The sequence below is a fragment of the Phalacrocorax aristotelis genome, chromosome 1 (assembly GCF_949628215.1).
Source record: "Phalacrocorax aristotelis chromosome 1, bGulAri2.1, whole genome shotgun sequence".
Lineage (NCBI taxonomy): Eukaryota > Metazoa > Chordata > Aves > Suliformes > Phalacrocoracidae > Phalacrocorax > Phalacrocorax aristotelis.
The window spans coordinates 174,300,986-174,327,949 of NC_134276.1; the positions used below are offsets into that span (position 1 = coordinate 174,300,986).

Genomic DNA, 26,964 nt, shown 5'->3' on the forward strand with positions numbered 1-26,964 from the left:
GCTACCTTCCCCTTTGGAATGACAGTCCGCCCTGTCCCAGTGCTCCCTGGGCAAGCACAAGACCACAGGTACTACACATGGCAATAGTTAAAGAGGACGCCATTCTTTGCTTGGTCATTCCTCTTCACAGTTGCCCACTGTAGGGAAGGCAGAAGAAACCCTGTGGGACTCCGCCACACTGCCACACCATTCTTGGATGACAGCTGACCAGGTTCCTTTGACTTCATGTAGACGAGCAGCAGACAACCAGAGGGCTGCCAGCAAACCTCGCGGAGCTCCAGTGTGAAACTCCACCTTCACGGATGGTCTCCTGTGAAGGCCTCCAAGCCCACAAAGCTGCAGCTGATCTGCAAGAGGCGGTCGCCAGACGTCCGTGAGCAGCCTCCCGCCCCGTGGGTGTGAGGGCTCAGCCCCACGCTGCGGAGGCGCGTTGGGTGTGCTTTGCGAGAGGACGTCGGGTTTCCTGGCCGGGCCGCACCTGGCAGTTCGGACAGAGGCGATGCCCAGGCTGATGGCGAGGCCAACAGTTCGGTCCGTCTATAAGGCCCGCCACGGGACACTCGTCCCCCCGGCCGGGGCCCTGCACAGGGACCAGGTATCTCCCCTCACGGCCTCCCCCGCAGATTTCCGTCCCCCGCGGCCCGTCCTGGGAGCCGTGCCCCACCCAGACACACCGTGTTCCCTTGCCGCTGTCCAGGCCCCAGCCCCGGCAGAGGGGCGGCCCGCCCCGCCCCGTCCCGCCCCGCCGCCCCCGGCCCAGGCGAGGCCGGGCTGCCGGGTCCGGCCCCCTCCCCGCCCCGCGGCGCTGCGCAGCTTCCCGCCCTCAACCCTTTCCCTCTCTCCGCCGACCGCTGCGGCATCCCCGGGGCGGTGGGACCGGCGGCGACCCGCCCCTCACCCCCGGCACGGCACGGCCCGGCCCCCGCGGGTCCCGGGACCCGGCCCCGAGGCGAGTGCGGTGCGGCTGGGGCCTCCCGCCAGGCCCGGCCTCGGCAGCGCAGCGATGCCGGCAGCCCGTGCCGGGCCGCGCCGGGCCGCCCTGCGCCCGCACCACCGCGGCGCCCCGTCCGTGGCGAGCCGCCCTCCCCTGGGCGCCCTCTCCGCCCCGCTCGCCTCCTCCTCCTCTTCCTCCTCCTCCTTCTCCTCCTCCTCCTCCTCCTCCTCCCACGGAGCCACCCTCCTCCTCCGCCCCCTCTCCTTGCCAGCCTCCTCCCCGCCCTTCCCCGCACTCCACGCCGGTGCCGGAGCCGCCCGTCACTCGGACTCCAGCCCCGCCGCAGACATGGCGACACTGACAGCGGTCCAGCCGCTCACGCTGGACAGAGGTAAGCGCGGCTGCCGCCGCCGCCGCCCCGGCCGCCCCAGCTCCCCGCGCCCTGCCCGGGGCCGCCGCGGCGGAGCGCCGGCTCTTCCCCCGCAGCCCCGGCGTGGCGGGCGGCGGGAAGCGCTTCCCGGAGGGGCTCAGGTGGGAGGCGGGAGAAGGGCTGAGACGGAGGAAATAAAACTTTGTCCGGGCGGCGGGGCGGGGGCAGGGCTGGCACCGCTGGCGGGAGGCGGCTCCGGGGCCGGCGTCCCGCTCCGCACCGCGCCGCTCCGCCGGGCGCGGGGGCCGCTTTTCGGGGCCGCTCCGCCGCCCCCGCCCGGCCGGGTTCCCCCGCGGGCGCCCGCCCACGCCGCGGGGCTCCGGGGGCCCCCACGCCGCCGCCCCCGCGGGTGGGAAGCTCCGTGGCGGGGGGCAGCGAGTCGGGAGCCGGCATCTCGCGGAGGCAGTTTGTTGGCGAAATGCGGCGTTTTGGGGGGCGGGAGGCGTGTGCGTGTGCGGGGAAGGGACCGGGTACCGCAACTCCTGTTCGCTGGCCTTAATGATGTTACCCTACAAAAGAGGGCGTCTGGTTGTTCCTGTGGACAGCTGCTGGGTCTGGGTGAGGGAGAGCGGTTGGTGTGTTTGCTAGCCTGGAGACTGTCAGTGACCTTAGCGAGCCGATGTAAGAGGGTGCTGAAATCTTGAAGTTAGGTTAAAATTCTGCTTTTGCCTCCACGCTGTCAAAATTGGACATCTCCCTCGCGGTGCATTTGTGCCCCTAACAGGGCTCCGCAGAAACGTTATTAGGTTTCTGTGGGCTGCAGAAGAGAGTAACTTACCGTTCTGATTTGTTTCGCTCATTCGCCTCCATCGGTTAGAGAGGTCCAACGGCCCCAATACAGCATCCTGAATTGCCGGAGTATCCTTCTTCCTAACTTGCATCCAGAGGCTCTGAGAGGCTCTCAGCTCGTATATATCTTATGCTCTTGAAAGCATGATTGAGGCCAGAGCCTTGGTTTTTTAAGTGGTTTTTTTCTAGAGGATTAAGATGGGCTTTCGAGGCAGGATAGCAAGCTTCTTGCTGTAAATTCTACGCAAGAGAAACGTGATGAACTCAGATTCAGAACGATAAAGGAGAGGTAGGCACCTTTTCTGGAAGCCAGCTGAGAGCAAAACAGCCCACAAAGTACTCTAAATACAGTTTGCTGGATGGCTTAAATTCCAGCATTAGTAGAAAAGGAGATTCTAAAGTTATTTTTACTGAAATAACAAAGTGCAAGCATGCACTTTAAATTAAACTGCTCAGAAATCCACTGTGTAACCTACAGTTTCACCCTAATGCTGTTTTCAGTAAGCAGGACAAATCTATTTCCTGGCAAAGGGTTGAACAGATGGCAATCCATTAGCAAACCTGGCTTTTCAAATGAAAGTATTACTATTTCGGAATTACACATTCCCTTTCATTACTAAAACTAAGCTTTAAAAAATCCATAATACACAAAAATGCAAATTAGTCCCAATTTAAATATAAGCATCTGTTGTCTGTGTCCAGGATATGCCTAACCATTTGGCAGCGGTGCCAACATTACAGTCTCCCTGGTTGTAAGCCAGGGCTGATATTAGCGTGAGGGAGATACATCACAGAATGATAGGATGTGACATGCAAAAGGAAAATACAGACAAGAAGAGATAGATTTAAATGCCGCACCTGGCCTGCAGATGGCCATTTCGTCAGAGGGATACACTTCGTCACCTATAACATGTTGCTGCTACGTCAACTGAAGAGGGTGGGCTGAAGCAACCCCAGAAGCAACTAGACCAAGCCCAGTGCTTCCAGATATTTCCTCTGTAGTCTTTCTTTCACACCATGGAAGGAGGAAAGTGCTACACAGTGAAATTTTCCAGATTTCTGTTGCTTTTATTAAAGCAGACGCAGCTATGTTTACTGTCACTATGCTTTGCACAGCTCTGCGGTGATCCAGGCGCAGCCCCGGAAAGTCTTGTACACTCATATCCACTTTGCCATGTCCCAGGGAGAGCTCAGCGCAGCAAGACAATAGCAAGCATTTCAGGAGAGGTGGCATTAATAACCTTGCATTGCTGAGGGAACTGCTTCTTGATCTCTGGCCAGGAAGTGTTCTGCATTTCCCCCTGCTAAGAGTTACCAAAACAATAAAACATCGTATAGACGCATACATCAGAAATCTGAATTATGCTCTGACATGGTCTCCTCCTGGACAAAACATATACACTGTGTTCTAGTACAGAGATGGGAGCTTTCTTAAAGCATGACGTAGATGGAATTCAAAACCTGTATGGTAAAATGAATTACCATTGAAAAGTGAAGGGCATGTTGTGTGTGAATGATTGAAAGCCAATTACATTCTGGAAGATTACTTCAGTCCAAAGCACAGGAATTAATTTCCTTAATTCCTGTCATCATGTGCCTTTCTACCTGCACAAATGTGAGCAAGTTCCATTAGGGCTCTTTAATATGTGGAACAAGTTCACAAAATAATGGAAATTTTAATCACTTACAATTTAATCTCAAAGGCTTTTGCCTGACCTTTGCATGGTGCTCTGCTGGGAGGAGGGGAGGGAATCAGCAACTGTTTCAGGGAGGAAATGTAAAGCAGTGGAGCTATGTGTGGGTACCGCTTAGGGAGCTTAAGGAGGGTGGCCCCAGCGTTTGGGAGCTTTGGGAGTGGGAAAAGCCTGCCGGCCAGGCATCTTCCAACAGCCAAGTAAGCCTTCTCTATAAAAAAGGGCACCCTTCCTATCTTTACTGCAATTGTCATACGTCCTGAATCAATAGCACCCCATCAGTAATCCCTGGTGTCCATGAGAGCTAACTGGGGGAAGTTTTTAGACCAACTCAAAGATTAAACCCTGAAGGTATGGGGAACTGTACGTTGTTCCAGGTTGAGATGGAAACTTACAGTGCTGCCTTTGACAAGCAAAAAAAATAAGATTGGGATTCTTTTTACTTTTTTTGTTTTATGTTCAAGGTTAGGGATGTTTAAGTACTTTCCCAGCTTGATTTGCCTCCATTAAAAAAAATCCAAAGTGGTCACTCCAAACCAAAAGGGAAATGTATAAAAACACCTATACAATTATTTTTTCCTTCTTCCAGAGGTACGTCTTTAGTAACAACTTGGTTGAAACAGATTTTGGTTACAGAGAGCTCTGGTTGCAGTTAGTTGGCATTTTCCGGCAGTATTTATTTCTATTGGCATACCACTCGTCACATCTTGCATGTTGCCCCTCTCTACATGGGGACGGGCAGTGCTGCCTTTGCATCTCCTCTTGATGTCCTTTGTCACTGAGGGCATTGGTGCTGCCTCAGCCTACCCCATCACCAGCAGTTGCTGCCTTCCCCTTTACTATCCAGAGCCCCATGCCTCCCTTGCATGCTGTTGTCTGTAGCCTTGCTCTTCTCAAAGCCTCTGCAGTTGACCTCATTGCTCTGTGCATTTCCATAACCCTTATCCATTTTCCCTGTTCAGCAACCCAATTTCCTCCTCTAATCCTGTGTTGTTCTGCTGTCCCATGACCATTGGCGTCTCACCAGCTTGACGTTGTCTCAAATGCTGCATGCACATCCAGCAGCAGTGTTCTGCTTTTCTCCAAGTGCGTTGTCATCTCTCCCAGCCAGCTTAGCCTCCTCACAGTTCTCCAAGGACCTCCTGTGAGTTCCTGTGTGCTGCAGGTACACATTGTGAGCAATGAGAAATGAAAGGAAGCTTGCTGTGGATGGGATCACTCAAAGGGTGCGTTAGCACAGTCTGATGGAAGCATTTTCTGCAAGTAACGCTGCATACCCAGAAATATGTTGGGAGGGAATAGATTTCTGTGCTTCCCTTGGCACTCATTTTAGGAGTGGTCATATAGAGGCCTGCAAATTGAAGCAGACATCTTTCTAGCTATGCATAATAGATGTTTCACTCTTATCTGAACTTCTTTATTTTGCTAAATGTCTGGCAAGTTTTTCATAAAGCTCATCTTAGAATTTTACTTATGTTCTTCCCTCCAAGATGAAAATCTGCCCTGAAAGAAAACTGTGTATATCTGTTCAGATTGCTGCAAAACCTCAGTCCCTGCCCCTCTCTGCATAGGACGATAAAAGTGGAAGCTTTAAAAGGGCACTTTTCAAAAGTTCTTCTTGTCTCTCAAGATTATATACAATTAGCCTGTGCAAAGACCATCACATGATTAAGAGCAAGGGAATATCTTTTTCATGTGGAGGGGGGCTTTCAACTGTCTTCTGTTAATAATCCATGTCCTATTACATTTTTCCTTATATAGTTACTATTCATGTTGGTGATGGTTTCACTCCTTCATGTGACTGAGGATAAAAGAAGAAATTTGAATAGACTGAATATACAGTGCTGATATTTTAATCCCTGTGAAGTTTCATAACAAGGTCATAGCTATTGGTTATTGACAACTAAATTTCTCTTGCTTTCAAATATATCCTTGGAAACTAGAGAGACTTCTTGTTGTTGAACTGTAACACATAACTGAGCTCTCTTGGTTTTTTATGAATTGAAACAAATACTTTGTGGAGTGGATGTCCCAAAACTTCGTGAAAATCCTTCATAAAGCACAATGTTCTGTGCCGATAAATAACAATACAAATGGGCTTGGAATAGCCATTGGCTGTTAGAGGTGGCAGGCAAACTCCATCAGATGTAGTACTGGATGGCGCCTGACCATTAATATACAGTGTCATTTGCTAGAGTACTCATCCTTCCTTCGTCCTCTCCTCTTCTTGTCATTTTTCTTCTCATTACATTCTCATAGCCTACATAAATGGGGATTTTTCCCAGTCTGTGCCCATATACATGTATGTATATAACGGAAATTGTGCTGAACATAAGTTGCAATAAACTGTGCATGTATTAGTATAATATAGATTATCTTGGGAGAAATATGTAATGTACTTATCAGGAAGAGAAAATCAGATTCATAGTGTGAAATACAGTCCTTGACAAAGGTGCGGCATAAGGCCAGATCTCTCTCGCAAGGGTTGAAGCCCTGTGGAGCAGTGCTAAGCGATGTGCTGCTCCCCGCCTGGCTCCCTGTCTGTCACGGGGATGTCTTCTCTTGCTCTGCAGCATAGCGTGCTAAAATTGAAAAATAATTCTGCAAGTGCCACATGCTTTAAGTCTAACATTTCTCTGTTTGGTATGCCAACTAAGGACATATAACTAACCAAATTCGGTCCTCTAGGGGAAGAAAAAAAAAAGGCCTGTTTGTAGGAACAGAAAAAAAGGGATAATTCTGGTCACAGACTGAAATGTTTGGGGTGTTTTTTACATTCGTGTCAACAATTATTTTTTTTTTCTAAATGTATTTTTATGATGGAGTGGATTAAGGTAAACAGATTGAGCTGCTGATTTTTGGGTGATGACGGGATGTTCTGTGAGGAACTGTGCAGTTGAAGTGCAGTTCAGTCGTGCCTCCTGCAGCACTGGAACTGGAGCAAGAGCAAGAGCCTACTCAAATGTCATCTCTGGTTTTCATGAGCAGTGTAGAAATACATGGTTTGAAAAGTTAAATCCACATATCCAGCTTAAATGTCTTTGGCAGTCCAGGCCTGAACTAAAGAGGGGCTGGGGCAGATGATGGCACAGGAACTCTGTGCCACGCTGGACATGCCTGAGGTGGGCTGGGCGCCCATGGGAGCACACCTCTTTGGCCATTCTTGTCCTCCCAGAGAGGGCCCTGTCCTCTGGACCAGAGTGACTCATGGTGATGTGGAAATTAAGTTTTGTTAGGGCACAGCAGGTGGAAATGAATGAAAATTCATATCGTCTTCAGTGTCCAGCAGATGCTGCAAGACCCTGGCACTGCCAGTCATCAGACAGCTAGACATGTGTGAATGTCTTCTATAAAACCCGTGGCATCTTTTCACATGAAGTCACCTTTATGGAGTGTAGGGCGGAATATCTTAAATTTCCAGTCATGTTTCCTTCAGAAACATGCAATTGATAATAAGGCATATCTCTGGAAATGTTTGTGAGGCACTCGAGAGAGCAACCAGACTTACGGTCAGCCGATGCCTGTGCAGAGGCCTTGTGTTCCTCCTGCTCTGTCAGGCTGAAAATATTCTTTAGACATAGCATCAGTGAAGTAATCATTTTAGTCTATCTGAACTTATCCTGTGTAGAGCAAAGCGGTAAGCTGAGCTCACCTCTGTGTGTCCTGCTTCTGATCCTTCAAAGAGGACCTGCTCCTGCAGCTGGGTGGAGTGGATGGAGGCTTTGACAAGCCCCTGTGCAGGTTCGGGATTCACCATTTGCAACAAGTTGCAAGAGTGTTAATGACTAGAAAACACAAGGAATGCTATTTTTGTATATAGTAAATGTATACTTTCTATCTACAGATAATGTTGAAAAAGAAGGATTTGTTTTATAAATAACATCCCTATGCTGGATCCTACAAACCAGTTTCACACTGATGTCTGAGAGATATTTGTGTAACTACAGGAAAAAAAAGGATTAACCTCTTAATGTTATTGTAAGCAAGCAATTTGCTTTATTCCATCCTATCACTTGAGTTAGACCCCTCTGATGATGTTATCAGACGGAAACTTTTTTTTGAAATGTGACAAATCACCGAAGTCATCAGCTTTGCGCAGGCGCGAATTTCTCCTTTGAGTTCCCTGTTTCAGGGCACATACATGCACATCTCTCCTTGACATAGATGACACTCATGCAAGTGCAGAAAGATATAAATGCAAGCTTTTGGCTGACCTCTGTTATTCAGATAGAAAATAATGTTCTTGTAGGTAATGCAATAAAATTCAAAGTATGAGTTATGTAAAACTATTGATTTTAGTTACTCATTAGAAGCACAAATTATGTGAAGTGGAGGATTTAAGAGGAAACCAAGCAAAGGCAAGTAGGTAGTGTTTTGAGAAGCACGTAACTGTAAATTTGTAAGTCTGCCTTCGATCACGCAGAGTTAATTTGTTTCACACGATGCATTTTTTACATTCTAAAAATAATACTAACGTGCTGTAAACTGTACATGTGTGTATAAATCCAGGCATTTTCAAAATTAATCTCAGTCAGCTTAATCTTCTTTTGAGATATTTGCTGGAGAGTCGGCCTCTGAATGAGAAACATTCAACTGTTAATTCTCTATTCAGATGAGAAGATTTGATTCAGAAATACACATTTACATACTAACAATGTTTTCCCGAATATTTAAACCACAAGCACAGATCTTAGATAGGTTAAATACAGAGGGAGGTATACATACGTACGTATTTGGAACGTGTTTCACCAGGGTCCTAAACAGAGTGGTTAAATAAACCCCAAATTTCCCAAATGTAATTCCACTAAGTTACCAGGAAATGAATACAGCTTCTCATAATTAGTTGTTACTTGAGTGCTACTTATAATTGCAAAAAAGAGAGAAAAAATTTTTATTAGAAAACTGTGTTTCCAGAAGAGATTGAAGGAGGATTATTCTTTATTATTTAAAAGATAGAACAATGAAGTATCCATGAATACATAGAGCATCAAAGCATTGTTTTTAATTGTTTCTGTATAAACATGGATAATTGTGTGAGGAAGAGTGTTGCCCAAAATAGGTTCTTAATTTATTTCTTCTAAACCAAAATTACATTTTTACTGGTTGTTTTCAATAGAAGCCCTTGTTTAATCACTAATCCTTCACATCCACTAACTCTTTAATTTTTTTTTTCAACCATGTTTTCTGAAAAGGGGTAAATCTCCTAGACCTTAAGGTATCAATCCCTCTACAATCAGTTAAGCACCGGGGAAGAATGCACTTGAAATAGATTAGGTGGATGACCGTGGCCATCAGCAGCAATCTTAGCCCTCAGAAATTTATTTACCATCATCTCTTCACTTTTCAATAGATTTGGCAGCAGTGTTCTTGTCAAATGCTGTTTACTGAATTGGCACAGGAGCAAAAGGATAATATAGCTGTTCACTGTTATACAGAGCCAGACCAGAGAAACTTGAAGAGGGCATGATGGCTTTAAAATGTATGAAGCAGTCTTTGGAAAAAGAGGTGGTTGTATGTCTGATCCCTGCTGTAGCCAGATAGTCTTGTAACCCAGTAGTGACAGCTCTGGAGTTGCTAATAATTTATACAGCACATTTTGCTTTGCAACCATGTCAAAGTATGCCAAGTACACTCCCTGTATCTTAGGTAGATACCTTGTGAAATGAGGCTGCAGACCGAGATGAGTTCCATTTCTCCTGCTTCTATTCTCAGTATCGTTCAACACGTAGGACACCAAGCAACAGCACTGCAAAGGTGACAGTGAGCTCTCTGTTTCTCACACAGGTTTTCTGTTTCAAAGTTTTCTTTGTAATTTGCAGCAGCAATTCAAAATAGTCACAGCTTTCTTCTAAGGTCATATTTGTTTCCAGTTTGGAAGTTGAGAGTGGTCAGTTGTTGACATCTACCAGCAGCACATCTGTACCACCTAGCTTTGCAGGGATTAATTAACAAAGGATTTTATTTATATTGCTTTCTTCTTGCTGTTTGCAGCTTTTCACATACACACTTTCAAAGAACTGTTTTTTTTCCTTTCCTGAGAAATGACTAGTATGTAGCCAGCTCCCAGAGGGATTCAATCTGCAAAAAGCAATATCCTTAAATCCACTAAAATTGAAGAGAGAATATTAACTCTCCTCTTGTTACCTGAGCCTAGAGATAAAGCCATGTGAGGTATGTGTATGTAACGACTGCGTCACATCCGTTGTATTGCACAAATGCCATCTTTTCACTGCTGTCTCACTGGAGTTCCAAACCACCTAGAAAAAGAAGATAAAATTGTGATGCTAGCCTTCAAGTGACAATTTGTATTGTCACTATGTACAATTGCCAGTTGCCCACAGCCATCTTTCTCATCTTTCTGTTAGTAACAGAAGATTAAGACTAAGATTAGCTGGGGAGATAAGAATTGAGGAGAGGCAGCAGGAAACTCTAGTAATGACATACGAGCAGAGAAGAAAGTGAGAGTTACTGCTTTGGCTCAAACACCGTGCCTGGTGTGAAGGAGAATTGGCATCCCTAAGTTAACCTTACCTCCCTTTGCGAGATACCTGTTGGGGCCTTTTTTTCCCCTCTTCCTGTCTTCTTCTCTGCCAACAAAAATCTTGCTGATGCAAACTAAAAACACACGCTGAAAGTATCAGCGTGGGAAAGGCATGAGGTTGCCCATATGGCCAACACTTTTGTTTTGTGATGTGCACATAGGATGCATAAATACTTGCTTTTGCTTAGGCAGGGGAGGAGAGAATGGATTTTAGCTAAGAGGAAAGTGTGTTGTTTTTCATCCTGTTTTTCTTTGTTCAGGCAAGCTTATTCCTTGTAATTATTTCTGTTTTCTGCTTCTCTAGCTTAGTAAAATTTTTAATTCCCCCACTGATTTTAATGTTTTTCTCTATATGCCTGTGGTTTAAAACACAAAAGCAAGTATTCTGTTAAGTAGGGTCCTTGGGGTATGTTAATGCACCAGCCTTTTTTTCTTTTAATCTGGGATCAGAACCTCTAAAGTGTTTAGGTTTGCAGTTTCAGCCAAGTGTCCAGTGTGCTTTTGTCTAGTGTTCAAAGTGGCTTCACTCTGGTATGGTGAGTGATGTCTGCTGAGGCGGAACTGATCCTACAAGATCAAGTGATGTTGTGATCAGGAGACAGATGAGGCTGGTGGAGAGTTATCAAGGCATCTCTTTACAAGATATCTATGGCAGCAGACAGCTTCCTTGCTTTCACATAGTTCAGCTTGTAGGAACTTAATTCATTAAGGCCAGGTCTATTCACCATACTGAACTTCTCATGGAATTACAGCTTTGCTTCAAAGGATTTTCTTTTGTCATTTCATAGTTTCAGGAAGTTAGACAGAACACCATTTTACATGTCCTGTGTAGGCAAATAACTGCTTTAAACACCTGAGATCTCTTTAAAAAAAAAAATACTTGCAGAAAGACTGAGAATTAAAATAAATAACATAACATCTGAAATGACAAAATATCCTGCTTCCTACAGGGAAAAAGGGTTAATTTGTCTATTTAATGAGTGAATATATACTGAATCACAGAATCACAGAATCCCAGGTTGGAAGGGACCTCAGGGATCATCTAGTCCAACCTTTCTGGGAAGAGCAGAGTCTAAACAAGATGGCCCAGCACCCTGTCCAGACGACTCTTGAAGGTGTCCAACGTGGCCGAGTCAACCACTTCCCTGGGGAGATTATTCCAATGGTTGACTGTCCTCAGTGTGAAAAATTTCCCTCTGGTGTCCAATCGGAATCTCCCCAAGAGCAATTTGTGTCCATTCCCCCTTGTCCTCTCCATGGGACTCCTTGCAAAAATGGAGTCTCCATCTTCTATGTAGCTACCCCTTAAGTACTGGTACATGGTGATGAGATCCCCTCTGAGCCTCCTTTTCTCAAGGCTGAACAAACCCAGTTCTCCCAGCCTATCCTCATACGGCAGGCTTCCCAGTCCTTTGATCATCTTGGTGGCCCTTCTCTGGACCCCTTCCAGCCTGTCCACATCCTTTTTGTAGAGCGGGGACCAGAACTGTACACAGTACTCCAGGTGTGGCCTGACAAGTGCTGAGTAGGGCGGGATGATGACTTCTTTATCTCTGCTGGTGATGCCCTTTTTGATGCAACCCAGCATCCTGTTGGCCTTCTTGGCCGCAGCAGCCCACTGTTCACTCATGTTGAGCTTTCTGTCCACCAGGACCCCCAGGTCCCTTTCCACAGAGCTGCTCTCCAGCCAGGTGGATCCCAGTCTGTACTGCACTCCTGGATTATGTCTTCCCAGGTGCAGGACCTTACACTTCTAGTTGAACTTCATAAGGTTCTTGCTGGCCCACTCTTCCAGCCTCCCTTCTGCAGAGCAGCTCTCCCTTCTGGTGTGTCTACTTCCCCGCTCAACTTGGTGTCATCAGCAAACTTCATCAGGCTACACTTGATGCCGTTATCCAGATCACTTATAAAGATATTGAATAACATTGAGCCCAATATCGATCCCTGGGGGACTCCACATGTGACAGGTTGCCAGTTTGAGAAAGAGCTATTTACCACCACCCTTTGGGTGCGGCCTGTCAGCCAGTTCCCCACCCACTGCACAGACCACTTGTCTAGGCCATAACGCATCAGTTTCTCCAGGAGGAGACTGTGGGGGACCGTATCAAAGGCCTTGGAGAAGTCCAGGTAGAAAAAGTCCACTGCCTGCCCCATGTCAACCAGGCAAGTCACTTTGTCATGATCTATTTATTTTATATATATATATATGAATACAAAATAAACTTTAAAAAACCTGTTGTCTTTCTTTTATCGTATTTGTAGCCAACTGTCCCTCGTCAAAAAAAAAAGAAAAAAGACCAGAATCATGTCTCATCTGTTCTATTCAGCTGTGAGTGGCTAGCTATAAATCATAGTTATGATCACAAACAGCAGGTATGATTAAGCAATATAAAGTCAAAACTATACACAAAGTTAAAAAAAGGAATTTTATCTTCCCTTCCCTTTTCTCTACAGCTAATCCATGGGAAAAATCATGACATTCTGGTTTAAGTGCTGTGTTAGAAAATACCATAGTTTTCAATGTTCTTCTATTCTTTGCATTTTCAGCTTTATGTTTTAATCTTTTCTCTTAAAAAGATGATTTGGTAACTTGTTTTCACACTGATGCTATATTCAATGCCTTCTATACAAAAGCAGTACATGCTGTCAGATGTAAGGGTATCCGTAATTTCTTGATTTCTCACCGATGGCAAAATATGGTGAAAAAATTTCAAACTTATATTTATGCACCTTCTTATCCTGATTGCTTTAGAAATTGCAATGAAACTAATAATTCTGAAGAATAAAAATTATATCAGTGTTTAAAAATGATGAGGTTTCAAGGTTAATTTTAAATGCCCATCTTCAAAAATTCTGAATTGCACTATTGCTCCTCAGGTCTCAAATTAAGAAAGTGAAACATCAAATTGAAATGATCCTGAATTATCTGTTAATTCAATCTTTACTGTTTTGTGATTTATTGTTATTCCTTTAAAAAGCAACAATGGAAATGTGACAGCCCCAAGCTACTTTCTCTAAGTATCTGATGAACTCTTAATAGTTTTAAGAACTCTGTAGATCAATCTCATGCACATACACACAGAAAAGCAAATAAAATCTGAAAATTGCTGACAAAGATGCTCCTGGGATTTACATCATCAGTTACATGAAGGCTTCAAGGAAAAAACTGAGGACTGACTCGATCTATGTATAGTAATGAATATGCTAAGAAGATTGACCAAAGTAAAGCCAATCTAGTTCTCCCAGTGGGCCTTCATGGTAGGTTAAGGCTATGAAAATCCCTAACTGAGGAGAACAGAAATCACTAGTTAAAACTTAGAAGAGTGGGAAGGGGGGAGAGATTGCTCAGACCTTGTAGACATTGTGAGGTTCAGAGAACATAAAGGAGCATATTTTTTCATTTAAGGGAACCTTTTGAATGTTGCATTTGGAAAAGCTAAGCAGAGTATTCAGGAGCAGTAAGCCCAAAATGGCAGTATTTCAGTATTTCAGGCAGAATGACTGAAACAGCAAAAGTGACTGAAATTGCTGGAGAGAGCCCTGAGGGGCATTTATGGTGTTGAGAATTCTGGATGGAGGGTTCCCCACACAGTTTGCTGTCTGTATTTGGATCACAGGTGGCACTGCTTTCCCTGTAAACAAACTGTGTCCTTTCTGTAAGTTATTTCACAAAACATCTCAGACCTTTGCTGTCATATTCAGGTGTACCTGCCAAAGCTTCTGGGAAAACTCATGGTATATAACACTGCCTTGGGGTGTGCAACAGCTGGGTCACAGGCTCTGTGTCTGAGAAATGGAGTGAAGCAGAGAACTCAGATGCCCGTGGTGTGCCTGAGAAGCTGGAGTCGGACAGAACCTAGGTGCAGCTCAAACATATAGAAACTTATAGACCAAAACACGGTCTGATGAGTAGCCAAAGAAAATGAGCCTGCCCCAGGCAGTGGGGGAATGTATGTAGAAACCCACGGGGATATGCCACTAATGCCATTAGGAGCAGTTGTCTCACATCAGGCAAAATGAGACAGGCAGCGATATACTCAATCGTATTTCATGGTTGATTTTTCTCATACACTAAGAAGAAAAAAATCCATAAAATAATTGGTTAAGGCATTTTTAAAAGCTTTAAATAAAAAAATGCATTGGCCTGCCTGCTAACGATGCTGTTCCTGTCAAATGTAACTGTTCTGAAGTACAGTTATCTCCTGGACCACATGGAGATAAATTTGCATGAGTCATTCACTATATATCTGGACAGTAAGAGTGGGTTTCGTCATACTGATGTAGATATCTAATATGTAGGATGCAGGCATTTACATCTGAGCTAATCATCTAGTCTCCCTTTATAGTCAACAAAGGGAACAGGCACTCCCAGAGTATGATTCATCTCGTCTAAAATAGGTCAGATGAATTGTAGCCTCAAAGTGTCTGTTTTTCCTCATTGACTATAACAGCAGCCTAGGGTGAGTCGCTGGGCTGCCGATGTCTACATCAGAAGTGTAGTGAGTTGAAACCCTTACCAGAAGAGGAATCATGAACGCTCCGTATGGTTGTGCTTTTTTTATATTTATTTGTGCATTCGTAGTAATGTTTAACCACAGGAGTGTAAAGTGACACTGGAGGATATCTACAACTACTACCCATATTATCTAAACTAGAGTATGAAAGCACTGGTGTTACTATTCTTGTTGTAATTAATTTGGATAGACCTCACAGATACACACTATAAAGTGTTGAATAATATTGCTCTATTCTAACAGCTTAGCTCATCACTCCCTGCACATCAAGTCTGATTTACCATGGTGAAGTACACCTTTATGCTTACTGATCAGCATGAAACTTTGGGCAAGACAAATGTACCAACTTAAGCGGGCAAAAAAGGCTGATCTTTGCCTCAATTTTTCTGAAATCTCCAGAGTAGATTAGTTACATTAACTTAATGGAAAACCTATTGTATTTCAGGACAGCACCGTGCTGACAGTAAGGAACCAAAGAGGTGAATGGAAGCATAGTGGGCAGTCTGGTGTTTGAGACCAGAGTAAGAATTGCCATGTTGTACAACACAGTGACTGACAGTAGACCTCTAGTAATACAGAGAATTTTCAAAAGATACATGCTGAAAATTTTCCAAAGCTGGTGCTTTAACCATGAAGTCACATAAATAGTTCAATATGATGTACTAGGGCTACTGGCTATGAATTATGAATGGACTTTGCTAATCACCGTGGAATTCTGATTGCCCAGCCATTGATTATCTGCTGTCATTTCATAGTGTTTGGAGAAGATTGCTAAATTTAATAAAGCATCCCATGCAAGCTTCAGGAATTATGATAAAAAGTTGACAGAATAACATTAGGAATTCAGGGATGTATTCTTCTGAGCTTAAAGGAATAACTAAACCTGAATGAAAGTATTGGAGGAATGAAGAACTACTGCAATTATAAGGACCTGTTATATCATGCAAATTCTTCACCTTCAGACTGATTAAAGGTCTTCAAGCACGATGGAAGAGAGTTTGAAAATTGCCAGGATTATTATTCTGTAATGCCATGGTGAAGCTAGTGAATATTTTAGAGACTTACTGAGTATCCTTGTTGTCAATTTGTAGTGATGTTCCACCCCTCTGAGGTACCAAAGGGATGTGTTTATGCAGCACATTTACTTTTGCTAGTAACTAGCATTCTAATGCAGTGAAAGTCTCCAGAATTAACATAAATGAGACAGTAGAAAGACCTCAAGAAGATGAGAAGCCTGTTCTCTTATATCTTGGTAATAAACAAGTGATCACCATATTTTGGCTTTGGGAGCAACCCAACAACATGATTCTAGAGTAGTTATCAGGGTACTATTTTTCTATGTTTCTATGTTACTGTTTGAACCCAAAGTAGTATTACACAGCATTGTAGCTGCTATTTAATTGCCTAATAGTCTTTTAAGTCAGGGGATAATATATTTATTTTAAGGACTGCAGACCAGTATTTAACTCACTCATAGACTAGCACAAGAGAGGACACCGGTAGATATACAACAGTTTTCACATTTTGCAGTAGGAAAGCGTGCAAGTACATTCTTCTTCAAGAGTCATTCTGGTATTAGATGGGAAGCATTTAGCATGCTAAAATAATTTGCTATTTTTTCCCAATAATTTTTAACCTGTCTGACTAAATTGAAAAAAACATAAACCCTGCACAAAATCTACCAGAGAGAAACCACAGACTGGACAACTTTCACAGAATGCTGGAGCCTGGTCTACCCAATTTTAACAGTAATGTGAAAAAGCACCAAGTTCAGACTGGCCAGGATTCTTTCTGTGGATTCATAATTTGCTTCTGAGTTGTAAACGCTGAATTGCAAAGTCTTGGAAGTAACATTTATTTTTCAAAACATCCAGCAAATTAAACAGGTCAGTCTATGTCATGCATTGCTTACTATTTGAACAAAAATCAACGAGTGAAAATCATAAATAACAGAACAAAGTGATAACTAAGCCAGATGACCTTTTTTTTTTTCAACTGCACTGTGCTATATGGCTATGTATACCTGACTCAACTTAATTTGGTATTGCACGGGAATGTTCCCCTTCTGTCACATTATGGTATCTTGCTAGTTCTCTGTTCTAGTGATTTCTCCTTTTCTTAAGTTTTGTATAGTAACCCCCTGCTTGTGTCCTACTAGCAATGCAAATGAAATTCATTCAAATGAAAATACAGAAAGGACACTAGAACTGAGATTTTTTTTTCTGAAAGTCATGCTTTTCTTTTGATGAGTGCACTTGATAAAATGCGTTCCACCCACCCCCAGCCCCCTGCCTTCTCCATTTCACTGATAACGTGACCCACCACACTGAAGCAGTATTATTTCCCGAAAGGCTGTAGGCAAGCATGATGACGAGAAGACAAAAAGGGAAGTGAATGTTAAACAGAATGGGAGAGAAAGGAATTGTGCATATGTATGAGGAAGTCAGGGAAAAAAAAAAGGCGTGTTTAGGATTGGATATAAAGGGGGAAATAAGTGCATATTCCTTTTAAAGTGTGTGCATCATAGAATACAGAGGAATAATTCTACCCACATTGTTACTCAAATTTCCCACTAATTTCCACGGGATATGAATGTGGGAAAGGATAGATTTCAATGACATTAGCATGAGTTTAATGTTAGTATAATGGAGTTCATATTTTGGAAAGTGTTTGAGCGTAGACAAAACAATCCTTTTTAGAAGTTGTGTTTAAAAAATATTTTTGCTTAAAGGAAGGAAAAATCAGAAACTAAAAACAAGGGCGTTTTATTTACATAAAGGGTATTTGCAAGGGTATTTAACATAATTCCAGGATTTTTTTTTACATCTATCTATATAAACACACACACACACACACACTCTCATACACCCTCTGTCTTTTCATCAATTTGTACTTTCCACAAATATGTAAGAAAAGGGTATTTAAGAATAATTCCTTGGTGATAACATTTACAAGCAAAGCTAGTTATATTTGTAATCAAAGGAGAACTGGGGACAAGAAAAGTATCCCAGCAGAGGAATACCAGTCCTTCTCAAACATGCGACAATACTCTAATTGACTTCAACAGGCGTGGGTTCCTTGCTATATGCTTTTTTTCCAACGTGACTTTGAAATCTTCCTCATTGCCAGTCACATCACTTCTTTGAACACATGCCTCATTTTCATTCTGTAATTTTATCCCATGAAGCTCTTTATTATTCTGTATCCTCTCTACCGTGAACAATATCCCACAATTCATTGCCAAATTGAGCAAGCTATGGGCCTAATTGTGACAAGAGAAAGAAAACTGCTTATTGTTAACAGGTATGATAGGTGAATAATAAATCAAAGCAAGAACTTGTGCAACAGCATTCATGCATTTTAGCCTGTTGGATTAATTCGGAAATGTGGAAAATCAGAATGCTCTTGGGATATTCTGCTTTTTCTTTACCCAAAGCACTTCTTAATCACAAAGTTAAGTAGTCTAGCATTGGCAAATGACAACTTGTGTGCAGTTTTGCCTATGAGACACCCATGCCAGACTTTTCAGTCAGAATATGAATTTATCACTTCTATTGTAACACTCATTACTTTAGAAATGATTAATTATCATCTAGAGTCTGGTCTGTGCCCTAAGGAAATGTTTAGACCTGTGCTTACCTCTATTAGATTGATTAATGTACCTAGAGCTATCTATGCTTCCTTCTGGGTCAGAGCAGATTTCTCAATCAGTACAAATTTTTTCACTGAATATAGTTTAGTTCAGGACCATAGGAAATGTGGGGTGATTCACAGAATTTTCAGTTGTGGTGATAAAAATTCTAAGCAACTGCAAAATAGCAACCAATCTGTCATCTGTGGCACTGACCTGCAAGTATAACTAGTGAGAGGGAGAGACAGTTCAAAACTTAGGTGAACTGGCACTGGAAAAGACCCCAGCCTGATTTAGAATATCTGAATATCTACCATGTGTCACATGAATGTCAGAGGCCTTATCTGATCTGTTACGGTAGGCTGTTGAAGCTTCTTCAGAATAAATAATCTAATTGCTTTCTGCGGTCTGACATCCCAGTATGCACCAACTGCACTAATAACTGGGGAGTGCTAACTGCAGGTCTTGGGTGGCAGATACAGACTTTAAAAGAAAAATTCCAAGGTAAATGATTCGATAGTTTTGTTAGAAAATCATTGTGACATTATTATTGCTGAGAATATTAAAAATCATCTTTGTCTGTTGCATCATATTTTATTTAATGCATTGCCATTCTTTTGCACTCCACTGAAATGGTTCTCACTAAAGAGTGTGTTTACCTCTTCTTAAATCTGAAAACCATCCTCTTTGATGTATTAGCTGCATTCAGTCATATTCTTCTTTCTAGAATCTCATTTTTTTCTTAGCTTCCATGGCCTTATTATTTCCTAGATCTCCTCTTAGCTTTCTGATCGTCACTCCACTAAGTGCTTTAGACGGATCTTTCTTGGTACACCTCTGTACCATCTCTTCCCTTTTTATTTGCAAATACAGCTTCAACTTCTGTCTCTGTTTCCCATCACACCAAGGCCTCTTTCTCCCAGGTGACCTCTTTTGAATACTGGCTATGTATACCAGCAGATAGTGTGGAGTGGAGAAGCAGGCTGAACAGAAAAGCGAAAGCGGTGGCACTGGGCAGAGAGGTTATTTCAGATATAGCTGTGATCAAGTAATATGGACTGGATGCCCACTAGCAGTTGAAGTACTGCTTGGAGCAAATGCAGAGGTGCAGTCTTTGAACACAGGGTTAGGGTTAGTTTCATCTGGAAGTTCATGAGCTCCAAGACTGTTCTACGATGAAAACTACAGGCTGGTAAGTGGAAACATCCTTCTGAAAGTAGCACTGCATGCTTTCTGCAATGTCTCCTCTCATACTTAGAGCTGTCTTTTGGCAGATGCCTTTAAAAAAGCTTTAGAATTATTTGAGTGTTAATCTACTGTGGCAAAACCTACCATTCTGACCAGTTGCCTGCCTCTTTTTAAATAAATTATAGATTTTTTTGAGGTGTCACCTTCGCTTTTCCTAGCTGGATAATAATTATTTTCTTATAAATGCAAATACATGATTATGATTTTATTCCTATTGCAGCTCATCTACTGCCATCTCTTTTCTATTTCCAGAAAACTTCTCATGTCTTTGTTGTATAAGACATCTGGTCAGTATAGCTCAGCTACAAGCCAAGGATTGTAAGAACTGTTTTAATTAGCATGATCTCCCAGTCACAAACAGTACCATCTTTGTCATCGGAAAGGAGAATTATATAAGGCTGCTTTTAGCCATTGTAGCAGTTTTGGAGTTGTGTGGTTGGGGGGAGGCTGTTTATTTATTTTATGTGCAGTTAAAGCACAGAATTAAAATGCCTCAAATATTGTTTTATCATTTGGTACTATGCACTCATTTCATCACTAGGATACAGACCTATTTTTAGTAGAGTGGTGTAACTGGCCAGTAGTGACTCTGGTAGCTATTGAAAAGATGCTAGAAGATGTGAGAACAACCACACAGTCAAGACAACAGCATTGCCAGGTTCAGCTATACCAGCAAATTTACAGGAAAAGCTGCAAGGTAGCATTAAACAACACAGGAGGAGAAACCCCTCTATTTAAGCTCTATCATCCTGAAGACTGGCCAGGATATGTATCGCTCAGTTTGCTCCTGCGTGTAAGTCAGTGTGTCCCTTGCGTGACTAGGCTAGCCTCCATGAGACTGACCACTATTTCTTGTGCCCGTGTCCCCAGCCGTAAAGGACTGTTGAGCATCTCATGGGTTGGGTTTTTTTTTGTATGTATGTATTTTAGTAGTAACTGTGAATTAGGAACTAGTGTTAAAGAGGAAAAATATTATGAGAGTGAGGTTATGGGCACTGTTCAGCTGGACCAGACTCCCGCTCACCACTCTATAGGTACCTACTTAAGCCCTCTGGACTGCTCTGCAGACACACTTTGATCTTTCCCTTGACAATACCGAGGTGCTTAAGGAGAATTCAGGCCACCAAAAATATTATTCCATGTATTTCTGTGGTCATACAGGTTTTGTGTGGCAGATGAGATCTGTAGAGACCTAGACAAGAGCATTACACATTTCCTCTTCTGCAGCAGACTTCCTGTTCTTCCCTAGCGGACTATTACTTGCCTTTAGAAGACCTTCTTTATCAGTAGTTGATATGTAGATTTAGATTTCTGAGGAGAAAAGATCAAATATTTTTCTTAGGTGTTGTCATTCTGAGGGTGCTTTCATAGGACTCAGCTTCATTCTTTCAGACTTTCTGAAAGTAGGCCCCATGCTGTTTCCTGTGTTACTTTCTCTTATGCAGAAAGTAAGAAATATTTTAGGTCTGCTGATATGGATTAGCTGCTTTGAACTTGTGGCCTCGTTCCAAAGAATGTTTGCAACTAAGACTGTAGCTCATTGTGTGTGTCTGTTGTATGTGTGCATACACAGTTGGTCCGTACTTTGGGATTTGGATCTCTGAACAGCAGCGTTGTTGCCTATCTGAGGCTGGTGTAACACAAGATTAACACAGTAGGTGTTGTAAAACTGATTTTCAATTTGAAATTACTATCAGTGTGCCCCTTCTGGTTGCTTACTAGTCACTGTTTATACTGATCTGTATTCCTTTTTTTCCCCACTCAGATGTTGCCAGAGCAATTGAGTTACTGGAAAAACTGCAAGAATCTGGAGAAGTACCAGTACACAAGCTACAGTCCCTAAAAAAGGTGCTGCAGAGTGAGTTTTGTACAGCTATCAGAGAGGTATGAAATTGAGATTTTTACTTATTTCTCAGAATAACATCCCTCTCCTGAAAATAAAAGTGTATTTGACTTTCAGTGCTGGAGAAGCAGGAGTACCTTGTATGAAGGATGACGGATGTGAGATGCGTTTGTAGCTGCCTGCTACTGTGCAGAATGCTGAAGTTACTGAAAAGCAGGCACAGAACAGTTGCGTCAGCAAGGCATCAAGCCTGAGGCAATTAGCCTTGCTAAGGAGAAAGGGTGATTAATTAGTCCTTTAGTATTCTGCTCATGCTGTTTCAGGGTCTGTGCTAACCTGTACAGCACTGTGCTGGGATATGGGGACATGCCAAGTTGGGTCAGTGCAAGCTTAAATGCCTCTCCTTTGAGCTCAGGTGTGTGATAGGGATGTGCTGATAAAATCAGATTGCAGTGAGAGACAAACAGTGCAAGCGCTGAAGTTAACTGAAGCCGACAGGAATCTTGCTGTTGAAGTCAGTGGTCAGGTCCCAGTGGGCCTTGCTGCACGTGTCAGAAATCCTTGTCAGATTGCTAAGAACTGTGGTCATTACCCTTCCAGCTGTGGTCAGGGCCTTCCTAAGCTCTGCCCAACAGTAGATAAATGATGGTTGTTTTCTTCTGGCAAGGTAGAGAAGCAGCACCCCCCTTCCTACATGCTTGTATAAGAGGTTTTATTAAAGCAGTTAAATTACAAATATTTCTGTTAGAAGTTTCTTAAACAGAAACTATGATTTAATACAGCATTGTGTCAGACTTCTTACCAGCTGAACTGAGTGCTGTTAGCCTGCCAGACAGAAGCAGCTCTAAATGCCCTAATGAAGGCAACATCTTTTCAGCAGAAAAGCTGTAAGAACTTCTCTTTCAGTTTATCTATCCTGTGCCTGGAACTAATCCTCCCTCGCTGAAATCAATGGGGAATCTAATGTTCCTTCGATGGTAGCGGGATTGAACTCCTGATAACTAGGCAACAGCAGCCCATTGATTGAGTGGACTGCTGGGTAGCTGGAAGGAAGAAAGAGAGGAACAGACATTAGTTTAATAAGCAAAATGCAACACGCTCTTTGTTTTATGGAATATATTCTTCAGTCTGAGAAACAGAGAGAGGCTGCCACTTAATCAAATGGCAGTTTTCAAAGCTTTTTAAAGGGAATAGTGTTCCATGACAATAAATAATGGCACTATGTACCCTGAAATGCTGATATTCTGACTAGTCCTTTCATTTAACCAACTAAATGCTTCTTTAATCAACCACAGAGCATTGAAAAGTTGCAGGGCTTTGGGGTTTTTTTTCCAGATAGCAGAGCCTGGTACTCCAACTGTTAAAGGCAATTTTCAATCTTTGCAGCATCATCAGTGAAATCTTACCAAATTTATATTAATCTCTGGAAAACAGTCTTAGCAGAAACAAACACAAAGCTTGTTGAAACAGGTACAGAGCCTAGGAAGTAGCAAGATGGCTTAGACAAATGCACTCTCAGGTCAGTGACCTGAAAGAAGATTTTGACAAAATCATCTCAGTGGCACAAAAGGTCTTTATAGAGTGTTTTGTAAAGACAACCTGCACATGACAGACTATCTAATTACTGTTAGATTCTTACAACTAAATAATAGTCACTTTAAAAAGCCTGGAGCTAGTTATTACACAAGAACGGAGTGATGATGAATGAGAAGTTAGACTGGTTCTACTAACTTCATAAACAAAAACATATATTTCTTTTTATATATGTAATATATAAGGTATATATAATATAACCCATCTAATATATCAGTATCAGAGAACAAAATCTCTACATGCATAAAAATTATTAATGCCATTCACCTCTATGCATGTGAAGCTTTTCTTAGAAGAAATCTTTACATATAAAAGGCCCAGTAACAAATCTTTTGACTTAGGGAGAGTGGGAGAATTGGCATAAATAAATTGCTAGTACTTACGGTTGTTCAACATATGGCTCCTCTTTTCAGTTACATTAAGCCCTTGGCAAATGTTTATACAGTAACTCTTTTTTCCCCCCAGTGGAAGAGTTGTTGGAAGATTGCAGAAAATAATTTCTTCCATTTTAAAAAAAAAGCTAAGAAGAAAAGCATGGAGTACTTTGGCCATGTTACATTGTTAGACATCTCCAAGTACTGCAGCAAGGGCTCAGAGGATATCTGAGCTGGGTCTTGCTGTTAATCAGGGATAACCTTCTTGCATGCCCTTCATGTACACTGGCATTTATGAAAGACTGATAGCTACTTTACTGAACAGCGCAGTCTTTTCTCAGCGTATTTGAGCTCGAGATAGCTGAGGCTAGCCAGAAATCTCCCTGCAAATGCTCCCTTCCAGTGTTTATCTTCTCTTATGCTGAGTGTAAGACATGAGAGTGTGGTGACTGGCTTTTACTTCCGTCTGTTAGTACCTAGCTAGACTAGAGAAAAGCTGTTGGCCTTACAAGAGAAGGCATGACAGTCAGTTGGAAGTAACAGGAAAAGTGGGAGTTGTTTGGAACAGGAGGTCCTTCCTGGAGAACACAGTGAAGCAGAACAGGTGTGAGCAGGAGGTAGGAGTCATTGAAATAGGATGAGGAGCAGCGACAGGCTTTGTATTAGTATGCAATTTCTGGAAGACACTGCTTATTATATATATGCAGAGATTCAGATCAGCAGTGTGGTGTGGTCATTGTATAATGCAAGAGCTGAGCCTAACTTTCTTTCATCATAAAATCTAGTAAAAGAGGTTAAGGCTGACTCCTGTAGTCCTACAAACTCTGCAAGGTAGGAGCTTTGGAAAATATACATTTGCCTTTCCAGTCTTAAAAAATTACAGACACTTAACTACCCAGTGATTTTGATTGTTAAAATATGTCCTAGAGAAACTGAGTGCAGGTGAAAGGATCAAAGATAAAATATAATCCACACAGTATTGACTGAATGTGAATTGTCCCTTCTACAAGTAGGAATTCTTTAACTACAGGAGCAGAAGGTCACTTTTATGATCGATTAACCTTTAAAAGTTTATTAGCTGACATACATTCCAATCTAATGTGTAGGGATCTGTTAAATGGCTTTAATGAATTGTATTTATGGGAACTTATTTAGTAAATCAACTGCCAGTTCAAATCCTCGCACTAAGATCCCATAGAAATAAAGTATTTTTAAAGTGACTGAGTGAATGAAATTTAAATAGAAGTACTTTGGCATTTTTCTAGGATGCTATGTCAGGAAATGGTGATTAATGGTTCTCACTTAGCTAAATATAAGTACCACCAACTGAAATATTCTGTCTGGCACTAGGCAAGAATATATATTAGCTCTGAAAATAATAGAAATAATTGAAGTATGTAATGGCCTCAGTATTTCCTTTTCACCTGAAGACCCCTAGACCAGAAAACAAGTTAACTGAAGTCTTGCCACATTAAAATTGAGTTTTGGAAAAAAAAATTCATTGTGTTTTAGAACTACTAGTTTCAAAAGCTCCCTAGCTACATGAAGATTAATTAGCATTCTATAGTCTTATCACCTGGCAAATGATGCATGAATCTTGTCCATTATACCATTAAGTCCTTTACCCTTCCATGTGTTTTTGCTATTTATTCAAAGCTGTTGCTATGTTATGGTCTTCTGATTCTTGGGCAGTTACTGGAACAGATGAAGGTCAAGGCTGTGAAAGTGAGTGCATAATTGAACTACTGAGAAGGTATATTTGCGTGGAACATAAAACTAGGCAACCTGAATTGATAAAGTGACTTTAACTGTTGTAAGTCAGTAAAAAGGAAATTATGAGAACTGTAAGTTAGGGTGAACTTCTGGTCTAGCAAGAAACCTTAAAGAGCTGTAGGCACAGAAGATAGACTAAATAGCTGAGTAAAAACCACTAAATCATCAACAAAAAAATGTGACATACCTTCGCAGATTATGGGAATTTCATTTACTGTTCACATCTGGTAATCAGTACTGAACTGCCCGGAGGGTAACAGTACAGCTTGACCGACCCATGCATCTCCTGACAAGCTAAAGTTTTCTTTCAGGCTGACTCTCAAGTCTTTCTTTCAGTATGTCAGATATGTAAAATTCAGGTGTATCTCTCTCTCCTCCCAGCCTTCATTCGCTACTTCATTTTCCATTTCAAGATTAAATCTAATATTTTTCTGTGGGGATATTATTTAAAAGAAAATCTGACTGGTAAATACCTGTCATGAAACATTTATCAATACCAAAAGTAATCAGATCAGAAAGTCTTTATAAAAACGTGGTATGACAACCAGACAAGTAAAAATAACTATTATTTCATTCTGTTGTCTTATGACTCCCACCAGAATATCAAGTCATCGCAGAAAAGCACTTTCACCGGTCCAGTTCACTGACAATCATTTCTTAAGAGGAGGAGCAGTCAACACAAAATACTCTCCTGTTGTGTGTTTTGTATGAAATTAGTCTGTGGAACAACATGTTGTCTTTAAAAATATTTCAGTTTCTGCTTCACTAGTTTGAAACTTTTACGTTTACTATAAAATCATCTTTTGGACGGACCATCCTGGACATTTGAAGGCCACTAGTGACTTACAGGCAAAAAAATGGCAGTGGCAGAATACTGACCCATTTCTGATGAGATCTGGATGCCCCCCCCCAGTTACTTTAGAGATATATTTCATTATGTTCTATCATATTAAAAACGTAGTTGCACTAAATGCTGGGTAGGATAGTTCAACAAGCCTAGTCAGTATATTGGAATGATCTCCTTTAATTAATAATTTTTATTTTTGTGCCTTAGTGGTCTGAACACCTGGAATCCCAGTGCTGCTGATATGCAATGTGTTATTATCTGGTCATTTCCTTGAGCTGCCTACCTGCGCTTTCTGTTATTACTCCAGATATATGTCTTTGCAAATATTAGAGAACCAGAAGAAGGCTGCTGGGTGGTGAAAGCTGAGTCTGGTGATCCTGTGCTCGTTACTTTACTATGATGCAGTGTGTGACAGCAAGAGGCTGGCTGGAACCCTTAGCTGTTCACTTCAGATATCCCACTAAGGTGGTGTCCTACATTTTAAAGGGCTGCACTAAATAAACAATATGGATATTAGCTGGACTCAGGCAAAACTTCTCATTAATTCTTTTATTAAACTTTTTCATTTAGGATTTTAATGTAGGAGTCATTTGAAATCCTGGTTTTGTTGTGTTTCAAGAATCTCAAGATTTGTTTGTCCAGTTTGCAATATAATGCTCTTCTTCCACCTCCCAGACCTAGACCTAGCCCCTGAAAGGAGAGTTCCATTGTTTTCTGCCTGATGAATCACATTTCCTGTAAAAACAGAGGTTC

The 26,964-nt window shown here is 42.1% G+C and overlaps 1 protein-coding gene across 2 annotated transcripts in view; it reads left to right on the forward strand.

The window, feature by feature from the left end:
* Window positions 1-822: 822 nt before the first annotated feature.
* Window positions 823-26,964, forward strand: part of LIN7A (lin-7 cell polarity scaffold A) — a 49,010-nt gene continuing 22,868 nt past the window's right edge. For both annotated transcript variants that reach the window (XM_075080722.1, XM_075080721.1), the window contains exons 1-2: window positions 823-1,325; window positions 21,547-21,665. In XM_075080722.1, coding sequence (XP_074936823.1) covers window positions 1,004-1,325; window positions 21,547-21,665 — 441 coding nt within the window. In that variant the 5' untranslated portion in view covers window positions 823-1,003. The remainder of the gene's footprint in view (window positions 1,326-21,546; window positions 21,666-26,964) is intronic.